Consider the following 17551-nt stretch of genomic DNA (forward strand, 5'->3'; position numbering starts at 1 on the left):
AGTCAGTGGTTCAACGGCGTCGCAGAGCCTCGGTAGCCTCCGTTGGTCACAATATGTTCAGGCTTCCTATCAATTCTCAGAATAAATTTAAATATAATACAAAGCAGAGTAGAGCTCGCAATAAACGCATTTGAAGGATTTTTGCAGTTCTTTGTCGCTCCAGGCGGCTACCAGTGAGACGCTCAAAGCGCGCGGCGCTTGGGCGCTTACATACTTCAACTCCATCTTAGCCACCACCACCATCGTCGCGCACTCACCATTGTTTGGTCCCACCTCCCATAGAAGAGGGAACGTGACAACAATAGCGCGCGCAGTGGCTAAAATCTGACCTTATAAATCGCCCCGAGATTGTGTTTGGTGCGTATCATCTCTTACCACACCCACTCATTCACCATGTCTGCTCCCCCAAACAAAAACACTGACTCTCCTAACAAGGCCAACCGCGTTCGCAACGAGTTCACTACTGGTGACTTTGACCTGACGGAGAAACGAGACGAACTACGCTACACCATGCACCGCAAGGTCACCCTCGTCGAGTACGGCGTGTTCATGGCCGAATTCATGCCGGAGGCGCCGCTAGCATGCCCGTCGCCGTTCGCAAACATCATTCCTACTTCACGGCAGCGGCCATCATTCAGACGTGGCCCATCGTCGAGAGGCAATTTCATCAAACCCACGACAAGGGCATCTACAGCGGCAATGAAGCAAGCCCTAGAGTCCAGCCCATTTCAAACCAAGGAAAGCAACCCTCGAGCAGAAGTGGATATGTACACTCGTATCGTGAGTTCATTCGCTTAAATCACATACTACTAGCGCGAGAGTTGGACTCGTTTTCCCGCTGAGTATTGGAGTTGGCGAGCCGACTCTCGGCGTCCTAGTGGAGTGTGGGCCAAGAGGATATGACCACTATAGATGCTGATATATGCTTTTCAGCCGTCGGCGCTGAACAACTCCAAGATTTTCGAAGGATACACGTTCGTAGCAACCCCTCACAAAGCCGACAAGAAAGACGAATCCGGGCAGGCAGTCGACTGTGGCCTGTACCCCAACGATGCACTTCCCAAGCTCGAGGTCAAGGAAGGATCAAAACGCAAGTTTGGGCGTACGGATTGGTCGCTGATCGAAATCGCAATCGAGTGCAAGACGCATTCCACCGCTGGCGACCCATTCGACGAAGAGACGAACAACCACGAGCCCAACGCCGAGGGACGCCGCAAGGTCCTCGGGCAGATTCTCGACTACGCTGAGAAGGTCTTCGAGTACCAACACCGGACGTTCCAGTACATGCTCCTCTTCCTCGGCGACTACGCTCGGATCGTCCGGATCGATCGCGCAGGGATCATCGCGACAAAAAAGTTCAACTACAGGACGGATGGTCATAAGCTCGCAGCTTTTCTCCGGTACTACACCCGTCTCCCTCCTGCCGAGCGCGGTCACGATACCACCGCGGTGCGTCTCGATCCTGAGTCGGATGAGGCCATCCGGATGAAGAACCGGGTGAAGAACGCCGACCCGAAAGACTACGTCGCGCAAATGTTCAAGCAGCAACTCGACTCGGATTGGCCTTGGTGGAAGCTCGAGGTCACTGACGACTCGCTCACGAATCCTAAGGACAACGACGACTCGCCCATGAATCTTGAGGCCACCGATGACTTGCCTTCGAACCCTGAGGTCGCCAGCGACCCGCCCAAGAAAACGAAGCGCTACTACTTGGTTGGCAAGCCGCACTTCCAGGCTGGCGGGGTCGCCGGTCGCACCACCCGCGGGTACGTTGCCCTCGATGACGACATCACGAAGAACGACTTCGTCCATCTGAAGGATGCGTGGCGCGTCGTTAGCGACGATATCGAGAAGGAGGGCGTCATCCTGGAGACCCTTCGCGAACGCGAGGTTCAATATGTGCCTACGCTGGTCTGTCACGGCGATGTACCCGGTCAGGAGACGAAGACGCAGGAGGTGTGGTCAAGGCTTCACCCCGAGGAGAAGTGCCACCTGAAGCATCACCAGCACTACCGCCTCGTCGTCAAAGAGGTCGGGAAACCTCTGGAGGAGTTTTCGACAGGTCTCGAGCTTCTCACCGCGATATGCTATGCTGTCCTAGGTGCGTCGTCTCTCTCTCGCCGCGAAGTTTGCGTATATTGATATATCCGATGATTCAGCGCACTCCCAGGCATACGAACACGGTATCATTCATCGTGACATCAGCGCGGGGAACATTTTGCTCTACAAACCTCACGCGGACGGGGATTGGCAAGGGCTTCTCAACGACTGGGAGTTATCGAAGCAGTTCGCCCAACAGACCGAAAAGGGGCGCCAGCCTGATCGCACGGTATGTATAGAGACCAGTTGCCACTTGTCTATGACGCTAATGTAATGCCACATGCTAGGGTACATGGCAGTTCATGTCCGTGAATGCGCTCAATGATAACAAGAAAACCATCGTCATTCAAGACGAGCTCGAATCGTTTTTCCACGTCGCTCTCTTCGAGGCCATCTGCCTGCTCCACCACAACTGCGAGGACGCGAGCGTCCCACAGCTCCTACACGACTACTTCGACGAATGCACGCCTCACGCTAAGGGGAACCACTGCGGACCGGTGAAGAGCAATGCCATGCGCGAAGGGCGTATCAACCTCTCCGTCTACAATGAGAAGCGGGAAGGCGATGTTGATTACGACCTGCATTTCCTCTGGCCGCCACCGCCACCTCCATCTCCACCGCAGCCGCAACCCCAACCGCAGCAGGAAGGGGAGAAGAAGAGCAAGGGGGGCAAGAAGAAGTGGGGGAAGAAGAAGAAATGGGGCAAGAAGGGGCAACAGCAAGCGGCGCCTTCGCAGAAGCAGGAGCCCATGCAGGAAGATGTGCATCCGCCGGAGCAGACGCCCCCGCAAGGGCCGGAGCTCGCCGGCAAGGAGCAAGAGCCCCAGCAGGTGCAAGAGCCCAAGAAGTCCCCGATAGACCTTTTCTTCACGACCGTTCTCTCCTGGCTTAGCGCGTACTATTCATTGGAGGGGGCTCGTCGCCGTGAAGCCGAGGCGAAGAAGACAGCCGATAATCAGGAGGTTGAGCTCCAGAACGCCATCCCACGCGCCGGGCCCGGTCTTGCCGCTCTGGTGTCGGCAATAAAACGAAAAGGAGAAGCGATCTCGGAGGCGGACGGACGGGCATCGTCACCACAAGGCTCAAGTGGCACCAGCAAAGATCTTACCCCGGGACAGGATCTCACATTGAAGCCGTCGCTGGCGCAGCTCGAGACTCTGGCCAAGAACCTGGAGACTCATCAACCGATGCTGGAGCTGATGAGTTCGATTTTGACCAAGACATGGCCTAAGAACGATCGGCACGCCATGAGCAAGAAGCTCAACAAGCTGAAGAAGGCGAACGAGCAGGTCTCAAAAGGCACCAAGGTCACGAAGGGCACCAAGCGCAACTCCGCTGCCATGGGCGAGCAGGGAAGCGGCAGTCCTAGCAAGAAGAGCAAGGTCTAACTCGACATGTTCCGGCTGAGGGGCTCGATCCATCCGGTCTTGTTCACCTCTCTCGTCACCAACCTCCCTTCGTCGTCTCTGAGTCTCTATCACTCGCCGCCCTATGCTCGGTCGCTACCCCCGCTCGTACTGTGAACCACCTCCGAGGAACGAGCTCTCCATGTCGCCTTCGCCCAGCGAAGTGCCCACTACCGATCACCCAGCCCACCCCCCCCACCATCTCGGTGATGTTCATATCGACTTATCACGGCGAGGGCTTGTGCGCCCCAACGACCGCGGCGTCATGTCATTCATCATCGTATCTTGCCGCCCATCTCGCCCCTTCCTGTCGCTCCGCAGGACGATGTGCGTCTCCTACATTTGCTCGTCCTCGTCTCTTGACGTCCACTCCGGTAGCTTAACGACTTGTCGCTTTTCAATGGACCCCCACCAGCATTCAACGACAACACGCTTACTTGGAATGTCCTCATCGCACGCCGTGGCTTGCCTCCGCGCCGGTTGGCTCAAGAGCACTCTCCGCAACCGCGCTGGCGACCAAGGATCTTCACCATCCTGCAGCATCCTCGCTCTAGATTTCAGCTCAGCTCGCCTCCGTCTTCACTGTACTATACCAGCATGAGTCGTCTGCGTTACAGTGTGTTTTGTATTCTCGCTTCATAGATACCCACGGACGTCTCTTGTACATATACCATTCTGTCATCTGCAATGCTTCCTCGTATTCGGACACTCTAACAGTCGCCCCTTGCCTGATGACCCGTGCTGGCGCGCTCTGACGTTCTTCCCAGGTCGTCCTAACGTAGACATGCACCGCAATAGTGGGGTGTCGCCCAAGATTTATTTTCAAGATCAATAGTGTCGCGCTGGAGCGCCATCTCGGGCCTCGCACACGGACAAAGTGCGCGAACGATAGTACTATGTGGCGTCGCAGTGGTGCGTATCATTACTTCCCCGACCCGAATACTCTCTGAAGCAACCATCCATCGCGTCTAGCCGGTCGTGCAACGGTCACGGCGTTGGACGCTTTGTCCATGCAGTCGGTTTCGACTGATACGCAGAACCGGCCACTCGGGCACCTTCTCCTCGGACGTTCTCCATGCCAGAAATACATCTCCGCCCTACCCTCGCCCACGAACGCCAGGCCGCATCGAGCAGCGCCGCTCTTCGAAACGGTCGACCCGGTGTTGAATTGCTGAACCAAATATAGGATACATCAGCACCAGGGCAAGGAAGGTCCTGTCGTGGGTCTCATGTCGCCGCCACCACCTCTGGCAGGCGTAGCCCGACATCGCGCCGGAGTGTTTTCAGATCAGGCTCGCGTGGATTCGAGGTGTAGAATGAAGCCGGAGATCGAGGATTGGAAGCCGGAATGCGCAGCCGACCGCCGTCTCCAGACACGAAAGCGTTCCTGTGCGCGAAGCTTCGCGTATACGTAGTAGAACGCGCTGGGATGGAACGTACGTGTACAGACGTACGGGACACGGTGCGTGGCCAGGGTTTTGAGTAAAGCTGGCGACATATTGATCTATGGTTTACAGGCTGCGACGCCGTTCCTGCTTCGAGTGTGCTGTTATCTCCTGGATAAGGAGAGGTCAGTCATAAGACCGCCACGAAGGAGGAGCCGCAATACATCCACTTACACGTTTCATCTGCCACAGGGTGTGCTCAGGGAACACGCGAAGAGCCTGCGGCCTTCGGAAACTGCAGGCTGCAGCAAAATAGCCCAGACCGGACGCATCCCGAATCCATCTGTCGACTAAGCTCAGCTTGACAGGTCAAACTTTGGATGCATCTCGAGCCTTTGCTCGCGATGCGGCGCGCAGGGTAGATTACCCTTCAAGCTATGCGTCCTGCAGTCTGCGACATGCCGATATCGACGCGACGTCTTGGCTGGAACATCCATCCTGAAGACAAAACCAGCCCACGCCCTCCGGGAGACCAAAGATGGAGGTCATGCGACACGGCCAGCACGCCGCCATCGCGTTCCAGCTCTGGCGTAACTTTGGTGTGCTTCTCGTCGAGACATATCCGCGAACGCGTTTGGATGCGCGTGCTCCCCATCGCCTTCTACTCGGCCTCTGCGGTGTTCTCCTACTAAAGGTTCAGTCAAGAACCCACTGTCGCGGCTTCGCTAAGTTCGCTGCGGCGCGACGCTTGACGTACGTGTGTATAGTGTTCACGGCGAACCTTGCTGGGCGGCTGATCCGTGCCTCTCCGCCAGCGAATGCATCCACTTCAGCTACCTCCTTTCCTGAATAATTCTTGGCCGAAAGTTGGACCTGGAACGTGCCTTCAGTGTGAGTCGGCTGCACTTCAGTGTGAGTCGGCTGCAGACTCGACCGCGGGCAAGAGTGCGCGCGCCGGCACACCCCGCAGTCCTCCGCCACCTCCCTCGTCTTGGGACCGGCTGCGCAACGTCATCGGCTTGTCACTCGCCACAGGGCGTATATAAACCCCCTGTGCATTCTCACCCGGTCCTCCAGTCCCTCCAGACACCTCACTTCCTACCACCAACTTCACCACCAACTACTCCATACTCTTCACCACAATGGCCGACACTTGCACCTGCCAGAGCGCCTGCAGGTGTGTCCTCACTCCAGCGTAGACGCATGTCCCTGTACTTACGTGGACGCGTCACGCACTACAGCTCGTGCAGCTCCACTGGGTGCGCGTGCGGCGCCTCGAACAAGTGCAGCTGCCAGAACTGCGTCAACAACGCCAGCTCTGCCTGAGCGTGAGTATTCGCCCCCTTGCCACGAGTCCCGTGCGCCTGCGGACCATCTTGAGTAGTTCTGACGGTTTCTCGATTGGCAGTGCGCTTGCGACGACACGAACGAGTCCGCCTGTGCCAAGGTGGGCAAGGCTTGCTCGTGTGGCAAGCAATTGGAAGTCCGAGTCGCCGCCCACGATGGCCGCGCTGTCTGTAGTCTCGAGTTCGCTTCAGGGTTGATGATGGTTCAATGGTGTATATGGAGGTCTGTGTAGAAGTATTCGATGTCAGCGTGCGATGCAATGCGAGGTGTACCATATTGTGGACGTACCAAGTCAAGACGGACACGCTGTGCAGCCTGCAACGCCTCGGAGAGCCTGGAGGAGGCTTAGCGCTGGGGGCGCCTCAGTTCAGCCGCGGTCACTGAGTTTCTCAGCAGCGACTTCGCGGAAAAGTCTGAGATTTTTTAGAGAGCCTCCTATGCATCTCTTCAATATCTTAGTAGAGTCTCGGGACCATTGGGAACATCTAGAGCCATACAAACCGAGCACGGCGCGAGCAGGTCCCTGGTACGCAAGCGCCGTGGAATCGGCCGCAACTTGAACTCGTACCTGAACGGTTCCTGCTTTCCCCATCCTCTTTGCTCGAAGTGTGCTATATCTCCCCCGTGGATCAGAAATGCTACGAGTCATCCTACGACCCCCATCGTGCTATGTGAGTATAAATGGTGAACTCAAGCATCGCTGCCACGAAGTGGGTCAAACATTCAATATTCCGAGTACTAGTCCTGACCTTAGCAGGATAGTAGCTCAGCCGGCGAATAAGCCAGACGGAGGAGTCGGAGCGACTCCGCCGTACCGCCTGGTACACCCGAAGATTCTCCTGAACAGCGGCATTCTCGTGTGAGTGAAATATCCGAACACGCGAGCCTGATTCATCGATGCCTCAGGCTTACATCGGTTTCCTAACAATCTCCATCTGGCCACGCCAAACGAACAGAAAACTATACGACAATGCCTTCACAGGACCCATCGGACGTCAGCCTCGTAGATGGCCAGAACGCGGACGGTTCAAAACGCTCGTCTGTGTTGGATGAGCTTGCAGATCGATCTATGCGAAACATCGCAGCAGAGTTGTCGATACTTCGCCAGGACAACGCCCTACTACGGCAGGATAGCCAACGACTGAAGAAACTCGTGGAAGTGAGCTTTTTATCTGGATATCACCATTCAATGGCCGATCTAAAGTGTTCATCACGGTTGCGTACCCCAGGAGATGAGCTTGGAGATGGCTCTTCTGCGAAAAGAGAACACCGCTTTCAAAGGAGCCTCGCGGTACTTCATAGAGGAGAATAAAGGGAGGCGTTAGTCCGCCCCCTCAGCTCCCTCACACACACACGAGTACATATTGTGAGCGCTGACGAGGCATGATTCCAACAGTACATACCACCGACCACCCTACGACAGCCCGTATGTACAGGCAAACTTCCACACGAGGTACTCCTCGTTATCCTGAGGGCAACCCGCGCACCGCGCTATCAACTCAATCCGTCAATTGCTCATTGCCGAGGCTGGAAAAGTGCTTGGCTCGTTGAACTACGCTTTCGCAAAGGCCTCATCCTGGTCTGCAAGTGGTGGTCAGGGCGAGCGACGGAGTTGTTCTACGAAGACATCGCGCTCCGGCGGATGGGCCAAATTCTTGCGCTCGCAGACGTGCTCGCTGTCAACCAGGCGGCGCGCAAGAACCTCGCGCAGCTGATCAAGAGCATCCGGCTGGATGCGTGCGTGATCCTGGGGCCGTGCGCAGACGTCGCCCGCGAGGCTTTGCAGTCGATCTTCACCCTGTGCACGGCGCTCCAAACGTTCGAATACCACCCCGCGAAGAATTTCTGTACAGCAATTACGCCACCACCTGAAGACGACTCCGGCGTGTTCAATCCAGCCTGGTTCGTCGACAGCACCTTCGGATCATTCCAAGTCGCCTTCCAGGAGCGAGTTGCGGGACTCGTGGTGCTCGACATCGCGATGCCCTTCACACATAAGCAAGTCGCGCATTTGCATGAGCTTCTCTCCGTTGCTGTGCGCCTTGAGACTCTAAAACTGGGCCCTGTGCAAGACACGGAGGCTGAGGAGGATTATCTGGGCCCTTTGCGCGTCGTGCAACTCCCACAGCTGAAGGAGCTCTATGTCCCCAATGACGAGGCGCGCTTCGTTAGGTACCTCTCCAGGACCTGGGAGATGCCCCTGTTGGAGCGACTCACGACGCGCCATGCCTCCTCGATCCCATCCACGCTGCTTGCAGCACACGGCAGACGTCTCCTCTACCTGCACGTCTATCCATCCAAGATCGAGTCGGCGGCCGCCGGTGTCGATTTCAAACGTCTGACGGAGCTGTGCCCCCTCTTGGAACACCTCGTACTACCACGCCTAGTACATCATAACCACTGGAGGGCCCCACATGCGCTGAGGGTGCCGCTGGGCGCCCTGCGGTATGTGGACATATGGGCTTGGTACAATCGGCCCATGGCTGATTTTTTCGGAGGTGGGTGCAGTCCAGTTCAGGTTCTTGCCTACAGACCTCCTGCACGTGGACCTCCCCGCGATATGTGACCCCAGGACCCCATTGGGCGACGAGGCCGGGCGCAAAGTATACTTCCCTGGGATGCGCGCCTCGTGGTCGAAACACCGCATCCTCCACGATCGCGGACTCTACGCGGGCGATGACGAGCCGGGGGACTACTACGTGGAGAGCGAGGAGTCCGACTCCAACTCCGAGAACTCGGACGACGAGGATTCGTCCATTGGGCCGGACACAGACGAATCCGAGAATTTATCGACCGAAGAGGACATGAACGACATCGAAGAGGAGGAAGGAGATGATGCGGACAACGTGAAGTCAGAGGATGGGGATGGAAGCGAGCCAGAGGGCAATGGAGGGGGCGAGGCCCAAGAGGACGGCGGCGAGGGGGTGCGCGAGTCTGGTGAGCGCGAGGAGGACATCTCGGAGAACGAGTCGGACTATTGGCAGCCCGACGAGCAGCTCGATCGCGACACCGTGTTGGAGATGTTCATGGCGAGCCGTGACGGCGATTAGGCTGTGAAGATATCTATCTCAAGTTGCCGTCGCTCAATAGCGATATGAGACAGTGGTACACAGTATGTAATATAATACGAGATCTTTGAGGCACTTGTGAGCCGTGTACGATATCTGAAATGGAGACTGCAACGCGTATGCTTCAATTGAGTGTCAACCCCGACGAATCACGTTTGCGCTGCGGGCGTGGTGCGTAGCCGTTTGAGCGCAGAATCCTCGCAGGAACCTTCATGCAGCGCACTGCGCTTGGACGACCTTTTCGCCGGCCTCTCCGTCGTATTCTCGTCGTCCGCCTCGGGGTCGGAATGTTGCAGGAGCTGATCCGGCTGCTTGTCATCCTCCGGCCAAATCTCATCGACGGCACAGAGCCACTCGAACAGCAAATTGGCCATGGCTCTGTGACTCTCGAGCTTCTTCGCGCGCCGCTCCACCGCCGCACGGTACTGCTGGAACAACTCTGTCCTAGTCGCCAACTGAGAGGCGCTCGGGAGGCTCCGCTGGTACTGCTCGAAGCGCCTGCGGTCGCGAGCATTGGTAGGCTCCTTGAGGTGGAGTATCGGCGAACGCGCAGGCTTGAGGTCGGGTAGTTGGTAGTACGCCCGGAACCAACTGAGGAGCTCGGTGAATATGGCGTCGATGGGATGGAGGTCGGCCGTAAACCATGTCCGCAACGCTTCCACGGGTGTAGATGACGCTTCGCTTGAGTGTGAGGTGGGATCCCCCAGGCTAGGGAGCTGTCCCATAGCAGGAGCCTCCGTGGTTGGCTTCTGCGGATAGCGACGGAAAAACTGCAAAGGAGTTATCGGGTTCGTGCGAAGCCCCCTGCTGCCGTTGAGCGTGCTCTGCTTGACCACGCCGCAGTAGTAGTCCTTGCCGTTGGAGGTACGCCCGGTGTCGAAGTACTCGAAGATAAACTTGTAGACATCATCGCAGTTGTGCGGGAGCCACCGGATGGCGAACCAGAGCATGGCATGGAAGAACGACTCAAGGTCGTCTGAGATGAGGATCGGCTTGGTAGGATTGTTTAAAGCGTTGACGGACATGAATTGCCAGGTCCCCTGAAGGTGTGTCAGCAATGGCATGATCTCTGAACGCAGGCGCGGAGGAGCGTACCGGTCGATCAGGGTCGGTCAAGGTTTCGCTTCCTTGGTCGACGCGCTTCGACAACTCCCAGTCGATGAGGAGCCCCTCGTAGATAGTTTTTCCATCCGACTCCTCCCTAGGCAGCATGAGGAGGTTACCACAGCTGATGTCTCGGTGGATCACTCCCGCCTTCAGGTAGGCGTCCTCATGAGCTGGATAACATGTTAGCAACCGCAAGACATCAAATGCATTGAAATGCTCACCTTCTAAACAATCGAGGAATATAGACACTAGTTGTTTTCCATTCTTGAACTCGCGCAGGGGGATTCCAACCTCTTTCACGACGAGGCGGTAGTGCCTGTGGTGCTTCATACGGCATTGTACTCCTGCGTGCTTGGCTCTCCATACGTCTTGCAAGACGGTCTCTTGCCCACCAACGTCGCCGTCGCAAATCCTAGTCGGAATGCTCCTCACGCCGCACCCGTTGAGATACGAGAGGATTGCACCTTCCGTCTCCGTCTGCTCGTGAACGACTCGCCAGCAGTCCTTGAGGAACACGATAGGATGATCCGGATTGCACAGGTCAAGAGCCACGTAGCCTCTGGTGCCCCTGCCAACCAGTCCGGAAGCAACGAACGTAGGCTTCCCGACCAGGAAGTCGCGAGGGCCCCCGGCGTCCTCGACTGTGATCCGCCACCAAGGCCAGTCACCGACGAGAGTTTCCTGGAAGAGTAGGCGTGCGTAATCTCCGGTACGGCTGGGAGTCGAGCCGCAAGCCATCATCAAATCGTAGTCGGGGGTCCCGGGAAGGACTAGAGACGCAGTTGGATCGTGGCCCCTTTGAGCGGCGGAGAGACGCGAGAACCGCCAGAGGAACATCGCCAGCTTGGCAGGCTCCGCCGAGTAGTCGAACTTTTCCGTGAAGATAGCGCCAGCACGGTCTAATCGGACGACGCGAGCGCAGGTGCCGAATACGATGATGGTATAGTGGTGGGTGCGGTATTGGCGATCGAAGACGAGAGTCCCGCAGGACAAGATCTGCTGGAGGACAGCTTTTCGCCTGCTCCAAGAGGAGTCCTCATGCTCCGTGCTGTCGTCGAATGGATCGTCATGGACATCGACCTTGCACACAACAGAAAGTTCGATCGTGGACCAGTCCGCTTGGCCGCCGAGGGTGGGGGCGGAGTCTTTGGCATACATGCCCCCATGGCTGGTCTGTTGAGTATCGCCAGATGCATCGTCATCGGCTTTTGTGGTTACGAAGACGAATCCCTCCAAGATGCCAGCTTCATTGATGGCGTCGGCCTTGATGGAAACAGTTTGGAACATAAGCATGGACTGCGAGCAGGAGGACTAGAATTCGCGTACCAGAGTGCGGAACGTATCAGCTTCCCCGTCCCCAACCTGCGGGATATCGTTGAACAGCGCTGCGAACGGAATCTCACCAGGGTCCTCTCCGGGCACGAACGAGTCCAGCATTTCATCGAAGGGGACCTCTACTGATTTCTCGAACATGGTGAAGCGAACTGGGTACAGCGGAGCGAACGAAGGGGAGAGCACGAGTGGGGGAGAGACGCAGTGAAGTGTCAGATGAAGGGCGTCTTTGCCCTATGGGGGAACGTTATGGCAAGAGTATGGCCCGATTGATGGCTATTGTTCGCCTAGTGGCTAACTGGCATGCCTCGGCGACGTGGCAGTTGATATCCCTGAAGGTCCCCCTAGGGCCTATATTCTGATCCAATGTGTCAAAAATTCGTGGATATGGGTCATAGGATGCAACTCCCACAGCGCGCCGATGGTCATGTCTGGTTACTTGATACAGGCCAACGGCCAACTGTTTCAGCAACTTGAAGATGCTCACGATGTTCAGAGGTGCGTGAGATTCAGAGCTGCAAGGGTCCAATGAGGTGTAGGAGCGTGTGCAATACTTCGATGTGCATGGCCAATTACGATGGATGCATTAAAGTAGTATCAGCTTCGAGCATGCGGGATGGATGATGGAACGTGGCAGAGTCGCATAGTCTCGCTCGATTTGGAAGACGGAGGCTTTGGATCCTAATACAACCAAACAACGCCACTTACGCTGCCGCCAAGCCTGAGAATGCGGGGTTAGCACTGGACCACCTGCTTGAGTTCCCTCATTTTGGGCCGATAAAACCAGAAATTGTGAGTATTATGCTTGAATTTGTGGACATGCTTTGCCTGACATTGCAGCAGAAACACCATGCCAGACGTGCAGGCCAGCCAAGCCCTCTACGACCGTGTGTTCACCATTTCTACTCATCGCGTCTCAAGTTTGGTGCACTCAGACATGGTCCACAGTCGCGCGGAAATGGTTCGCAATCATACCGCCCATCATATGTCCCGCGACCTTCGCGTTTGACGCCCCTTTCGGGCGGTTCACACCCTCGCAGGACAGCATATTCCTCGTTGATGGTGCGTCTACCCGTTAACTCCGTCAATACGCCTCTCAACCCCCACGCACCCAGGCCTGAGGTCATGGATCTTCATGGAGCTCATCTCCCCCGCAACATTCATCTACGCCTTCCTACACTCCCCACTATCACCTACGGCGGCGGGAACTGCGCCCCCTCTCACGCTCTCCCACCCGCCTACATTCCTGGCAGCGCTGTTCTTACTGCACTACCTCAACCGCGCGATCATCTCCCCCCTCCGCACACCCTCGCGCTCGAAGTCCCACATCTCCGTCCCGCTCTCCGCCGTGCTCTTCAACACCGTGAACGGCTCGCTCCTCGGCGCATACCTCTCCTCGCCCGCCGCGCACGCCTACCTCTCCGGGGCGTTCTCAAGCCCGCGCTTCTGGGCGGGTATCGCCGCGTGGGCCGTCGGCCTCGCGGGCAACATCGTGCATGACGAGATCCTGCTGAACCTCCGCCGCACGGCGAAGAAGAACAAGGCGAAGGCCGCGAAGGACGGCGACGGCGACGGCGCGCAGGAGAAGAGCAAGGGCGAGCACTACGCGGTCCCGCACGGGCTGCTGTACCGCTACATCTCGTACCCGAACTACTTCTGCGAGTGGGCGGAGTGGCTGGGGTTCGCGTGCGCGGCGGCGCCTGCGCCCGCGGTCACGTCGCTGAGCGCGTTCTTCGCGACGGCGAGCCCGCCGTGGCTGTTCTTCCTGTCGGAGGTGTTCTTGATGTTCCCGCGCGCGTGGAGGGGGCACCTGTGGTACCTCAACCGATTCCCGGACTATCCGAAGGAGCGCAAGGCGGTCATACCCTTCGTGCTGTGATCTGTAATTCTGCGCTACGTGCTACTATATACTCGTCCAACTGTTTCAGTACTCTGGACATGATGTTATGCATTGTATCAGGGCTATCTTTGCAAGTTTGTAACGCCGCTGAGCGGCAACACCCGCTACTGAAGCGATATCGCTGTATTCGCGCAGGAGCGAGCCGCTGGTGGAGGTCCCCAGTACTCGATGACACTGAACGACGATGCACGGCAGGATGATCATGCAGTGGTCGCGACCGCCAACCCTTCAAGATAGCAGGCGCTGCCAGAATTTCACGCAACGCGACATTACAGCCATGAGTATATCTGCATTATCCGGGGTGAATAGAGCATCGGTATGGTATACGTAGCAGATCGTCTAGGTCATGGCAAGCGCGTATCGACCTGTCGCATCACAAGGTCAGCCTACGTCTCAGTATCCGAGCTACGAGAAGAAGCGACATACGGAGTACAAACGCCCACACCCACTCATCGACGCGCACTGGCGCTGTAGCGCGCCTTGCGCCCAAAGTCGAATGGGATGTACTTGTACTTGATCATGTGTCTGTCGCGGGGGCTCAGCAAACACTCGCGGGAAAATCATGATGATGGACAGGGACGTACTGTATTTGGCGGCGCATGGTGAGCGCGAAGAGCACGAACCAGTAGACGACGAGGATCGGCCAGTAGACGGGCACGTCGAACATCTCGAAGAACGTGCATACGATCGCGACGAGCGTCGCGCGCGTCGCAGACAGCCTGGCGGGGCCACAATTAGCACGAGCGTATCTGGGGGAAGACAATTGCCAGGGGTGCGCACCAAAACTGCCACTCTGGCAACCGCCGCACAAATGGCCTGAACTCGTCGTCGCGCGAGGACGGCAGAGGTGACTGGGACTCCTCTCCGCCCTCTTCGATCTCGTCCGCGAGGAGGTCGTCTTGCAGCGAGGGGTCAAATTTGGGCTGGAGGAAGGCGAGGAGCAGGTTGAGGAGGTAGATTGCCTGGGCGTCTGAAGAAGGCGACGAAGTCAGGTCGTTTCTGGGTCACAGCGACGGTGTGAAGACATACAGGCCACTGTCAGGGGTTGTCAGTATCATCTCGTATGGTATGAAAGGAGGCAGGACGTACCAATATACCACTACGATAGTGCAAGAACAGGAGAGCGCCCGAACTCGTCAATTTCGCTATCCAAGGCCAAGATATACCTTGCAGACTCACCCCTTCCGCAAAGACGATCCTCAGCATGAACAGTGACAGGAGCCCTGCAGTTCCCAGCCAGCGGTAGAGCACGAACGGCGTGACGCGGTCGAGCCATTGCTGGTACGTCCTCTGGCCCTTGGCGAGGTAGTTTGCCAGGGGCTCCATGGGGCCCGAAGACTCCGTATCCGATGAGGCCATCATTTTCCCGAGTTTTGTGGGTTTTCTGTACAGATAGCGGAGTACGGGTGGAAGAAGAGGGGGCGGCGGAGCAGGAGATGGAGGTGGAGGTGGAGGACAGAAACCTGCGCGCTCGACACGAGTACGCAGGTAGCGCAGCCAGCTTCCGCGCGGCGTTTGCCGAGCACTGGTGCAGCTCGGGCCGCGCGGGATCGCGGCTTAGTCGCGGGACCCATCCACTCCGCGGACAATATTGTCGTGCTCACGATGGCACATAGCGTTCGCGCTATCGTTGGCATCTACGACCACGACTAGCAGGAAGAATACGATGAGCGTACAGCAGCAGGTTGTGAGTTTGTCTCTACAAACGCGGGTTCTTGGGTACTAACGCGCGCGGATATCTAGACCTCTTCCGATGTTCCCGAGGCCGTGCCTTATATGGAATCGCACATACTCGCAGAACTCGCACGGTATCGCACAAGATGGAATGCGCAAGACGGGAAGCGCGCGATCCCGCCGCTCATTGTCGGCGTGCAAGGACCACAAGGCAGCGGCAAGACCTACCTGACGTCTATCCTCCGAGACGTGCTCCAGGCACCACCGCACAACCTCGCCGTCACGGTGCTCTCTTTGGACGACCTGTACCTCCCCCACGCAGGTCTCGCTAGTCTAGCGGCCGCACATCCGGACAACGCGCTACTCAGAGGGCGCGGTCAGCCCGGCACGCATGACGTGCCCCTCGGGACGGAGCTTTTGAACAAGCTCAAGAACATCAACGATCGCACGGCCGGAGGCGCTGAGGTGCACCTCCCAGGCTTCGACAAGAGCCTCTTCAACGGCGAGGGCGACCGTGTACCCGGACTGGTCGTCCGCCCACCGGTAGACGTCGTGCTCTTCGAAGGTTGGTGTGTTGGGTTCTACCCAATCTCGGCGGCCGAGGTCGAGCGTCGCTATTCCGCGCCCGTCACGGGGCTGGGAGACGATTTCTTCGGGAAGAGGGGATATCGGATAGAGGACGTTTTGGATGTGAACGAGCGGCTCAGGAGTTACGTCTCGTGGTGGAATCTCTTTGATGCGTTCATCCAGGTGGGCACCCATCCAGTGCACGGTAGCCTCCTGCCGCTAAGCATATTGCGTGTAGATCGCGCCTCCAGATGATCATCCATATGACTACATCTACAAGTGGCGGCTACAACAGGAGCATCATATGAAGGCACGAAACGGCGGAAAAGGCATGAGTGATGTGCAAGTCGAAGGGTAAGTCTGTCTTGTCAGTTCATAGCTTCGCTAGAGTAAATCCTGTATTCGCAGATTTGTGGACCGCTACATTCCGGGATACGTGTTCTTTGGAGACGGAGTAACCGAAGGATATGAGGAGAGCCCAGGCAGAAGAACGCGGCCACCATGGTCAGGTCGCGGCCTCCGCGTCCAGATCGGCGCGGAAAGGGAGCCCGTTCGCGTCGACCGATTTTAATTTTGAAGTAGTGAACGCGTTATGTTATTATAACATCTGAAGGAATTCTAGTCCCTGGGTTTGCCGTTTTGCAAGAGCGTTCTCTGGGTTCGCAATGCCTTGCTGGTTTATGACGTACTAGTAGATATGAAGTTTACGGCAATATGAATGCAGTGGGAGGCGGAAGGCTGGCTGACAGTGTTTACCCACGTCCAAAAAGTCGCGCGTCCAGAAATTCGCACATCCAAAAAATCGCGCGTCCAAGAAGTCGCGCATCCGAAAAACCGCGTATCCAAAAAACCGCGCAGCTGCGTACTCAATTGGTTGTCTGTCGGGATGAGTGTGGCAAGTTACGAGGCAAATGGGCGCTCCGATCAGACCTGGGGGGATATAAGCTGGGCTCCTCGACGACCAAGGGATTCCTCCAGTCCACCATCTCACAACTCCAAAGCTCATCTGCCACTCACCTCACCTCGCAACTCTACATCATGTGCTCCGTACGTGCCCACGGCTCACCCTTACCCCGCACTGCATGTGCTGACCACCGGTGTGCTCCTATGTAGACCACCGATGCCCCGAAGAACGCGGCCGCTTGCGGCCTCGACTCCTGCAGCTGCGGCGAGGCGTAAGCATCATCCACATTGAAGAGGGCTTGGTCACTCACCTTCTCTTCCAGTTGCGGCTGCAAGGCCAGCGAGTGCAAGTGCTGAACGCCTCGCCACTCCAAGCCCCCTCCCTATCCCTCATGCTCAGTGATCACATACCTCCACTTCCCCGATCAAGTCTTGCGTGGGTAGTACAGGGTCAGCGTGTCGGATAGGCTGTAGGATTGGGACTCTGTATCACCAGTGATTGTACTATCCTGTGAATGTAAGCCAATATGTGCTGTACCGCGAGGGAGAGACTGCTGCGGGGTCGTGCTCACTTGAAGTGGAGGCGATCCGGGTATCGATCCCATATGAGTGTGCTAGATTATGGTACACTAGCTCCTTCCCGTGTCTTCGGCCCGGCCATGCGTGCTTGACTGAAAATGTACTCATTGGAATGTTAAGTACCCCGGTGAGTGAGGTCAAATTCTATGGAGTACAATACATGACCGAGTCAGCCATATTACC

The 17551-nt window shown here is 57.0% G+C and overlaps 6 protein-coding genes across 6 annotated transcripts; 4 read left to right on the top strand and 2 right to left on the bottom strand.

Annotated features, from left to right (window-relative positions):
- Positions 1-393: 393 nt before the first annotated feature.
- TRAVEDRAFT_52158 (uncharacterized protein) lies at positions 394-3488 on the top strand (the record flags this gene model as incomplete). The annotated part of the gene is made up of 4 exons (XM_008044644.1): positions 394-780; positions 934-2101; positions 2160-2329; positions 2388-3488. 4 exons carry the CDS (start codon positions 394-396, stop codon positions 3486-3488), a joined length of 2826 nt encoding a protein of 941 aa, XP_008042835.1.
- Positions 3489-7208: 3720 nt separating this feature from the next.
- On the top strand, positions 7209-9288 carry TRAVEDRAFT_52159 (uncharacterized protein; the record flags this gene model as incomplete). The annotated part of the gene is made up of 4 exons (XM_008044645.1): positions 7209-7397; positions 7468-7558; positions 7807-8683; positions 8757-9288. 4 exons carry the CDS (start codon positions 7209-7211, stop codon positions 9286-9288), a joined length of 1689 nt encoding a protein of 562 aa, XP_008042836.1.
- A 167-nt stretch (positions 9289-9455) lies between these two features.
- Positions 9456-11886, bottom strand: TRAVEDRAFT_52160 (uncharacterized protein; the record flags this gene model as incomplete). The annotated part of the gene is made up of 4 exons (XM_008044646.1): positions 9456-10346; positions 10402-10583; positions 10635-11676; positions 11740-11886. 4 exons carry the CDS (start codon positions 11884-11886, stop codon positions 9456-9458), a joined length of 2262 nt encoding a protein of 753 aa, XP_008042837.1.
- Positions 11887-12595: 709 nt separating this feature from the next.
- On the top strand, positions 12596-13659 carry TRAVEDRAFT_74510 (uncharacterized protein; the record flags this gene model as incomplete). The annotated part of the gene is made up of 3 exons (XM_008045034.1): positions 12596-12632; positions 12694-12807; positions 12861-13659. 3 exons carry the CDS (start codon positions 12596-12598, stop codon positions 13622-13624), a joined length of 915 nt encoding a protein of 304 aa, XP_008043225.1. The 3' UTR covers positions 13625-13659.
- Positions 13660-13941: 282 nt separating this feature from the next.
- TRAVEDRAFT_66813 (retrieval of early ER protein Rer1) lies at positions 13942-15097 on the bottom strand. The gene is made up of 6 exons (XM_008045035.1): positions 14825-15097; positions 14735-14744; positions 14426-14615; positions 14230-14364; positions 14072-14170; positions 13942-14010 (listed from the first exon to the last, which is right to left on the bottom strand). The coding sequence occupies exons 1-5, from the start codon at positions 15005-15007 to the stop codon at positions 14095-14097; spliced, it is 594 nt and encodes a 197-aa protein (XP_008043226.1). The 5' UTR covers positions 15008-15097; the 3' UTR covers positions 13942-14010; positions 14072-14094.
- Positions 15098-15388: 291 nt separating this feature from the next.
- Positions 15389-16500, top strand: TRAVEDRAFT_154346 (P-loop containing nucleoside triphosphate hydrolase protein). The gene is made up of 3 exons (XM_008045036.1): positions 15389-16069; positions 16125-16240; positions 16295-16500. The coding sequence occupies exons 1-3, from the start codon at positions 15422-15424 to the stop codon at positions 16455-16457; spliced, it is 927 nt and encodes a 308-aa protein (XP_008043227.1). The 5' UTR covers positions 15389-15421; the 3' UTR covers positions 16458-16500.
- The last annotated feature ends 1051 nt before the right edge of the window (positions 16501-17551 follow it).

The sequence above is a fragment of the Trametes versicolor genome (assembly GCF_000271585.1).
Source record: "Trametes versicolor FP-101664 SS1 unplaced genomic scaffold TRAVEscaffold_11, whole genome shotgun sequence".
In the NCBI taxonomy this organism is placed as follows: Eukaryota; Fungi; Basidiomycota; class Agaricomycetes; order Polyporales; family Polyporaceae; genus Trametes; species Trametes versicolor.

Excerpts from the sequence above, each read along its gene's own strand:
- TRAVEDRAFT_66813 (XM_008045035.1), bottom strand. The coding sequence starts at position 15,007 with ATGATGGCCTCATCGGATACGGAGTCTTCGGGCCCCATGGAGCCCCTG. Across the intron at positions 14,365-14,425 it reads TTGCCAGAGTGGCAGTTTTG|GCTGTCTGCGACGCGCGCGA; the intron begins GTGCGCACCCCT and ends TGGCCCCGCCAG. Across the intron at positions 14,171-14,229 it reads ACCATGCGCCGCCAAATACA|ACACATGATCAAGTACAAGT; the intron begins GTACGTCCCTGT and ends CCCCCGCGACAG.
- TRAVEDRAFT_154346 (XM_008045036.1), top strand. The coding sequence starts at position 15,422 with ATGGAATCGCACATACTCGCAGAACTCGCACGGTATCGCACAAGATGG. Across the intron at positions 16,070-16,124 it reads TCTTTGATGCGTTCATCCAG|ATCGCGCCTCCAGATGATCA; the intron begins GTGGGCACCCAT and ends TATTGCGTGTAG. Across the intron at positions 16,241-16,294 it reads AGTGATGTGCAAGTCGAAGG|ATTTGTGGACCGCTACATTC; the intron begins GTAAGTCTGTCT and ends CTGTATTCGCAG.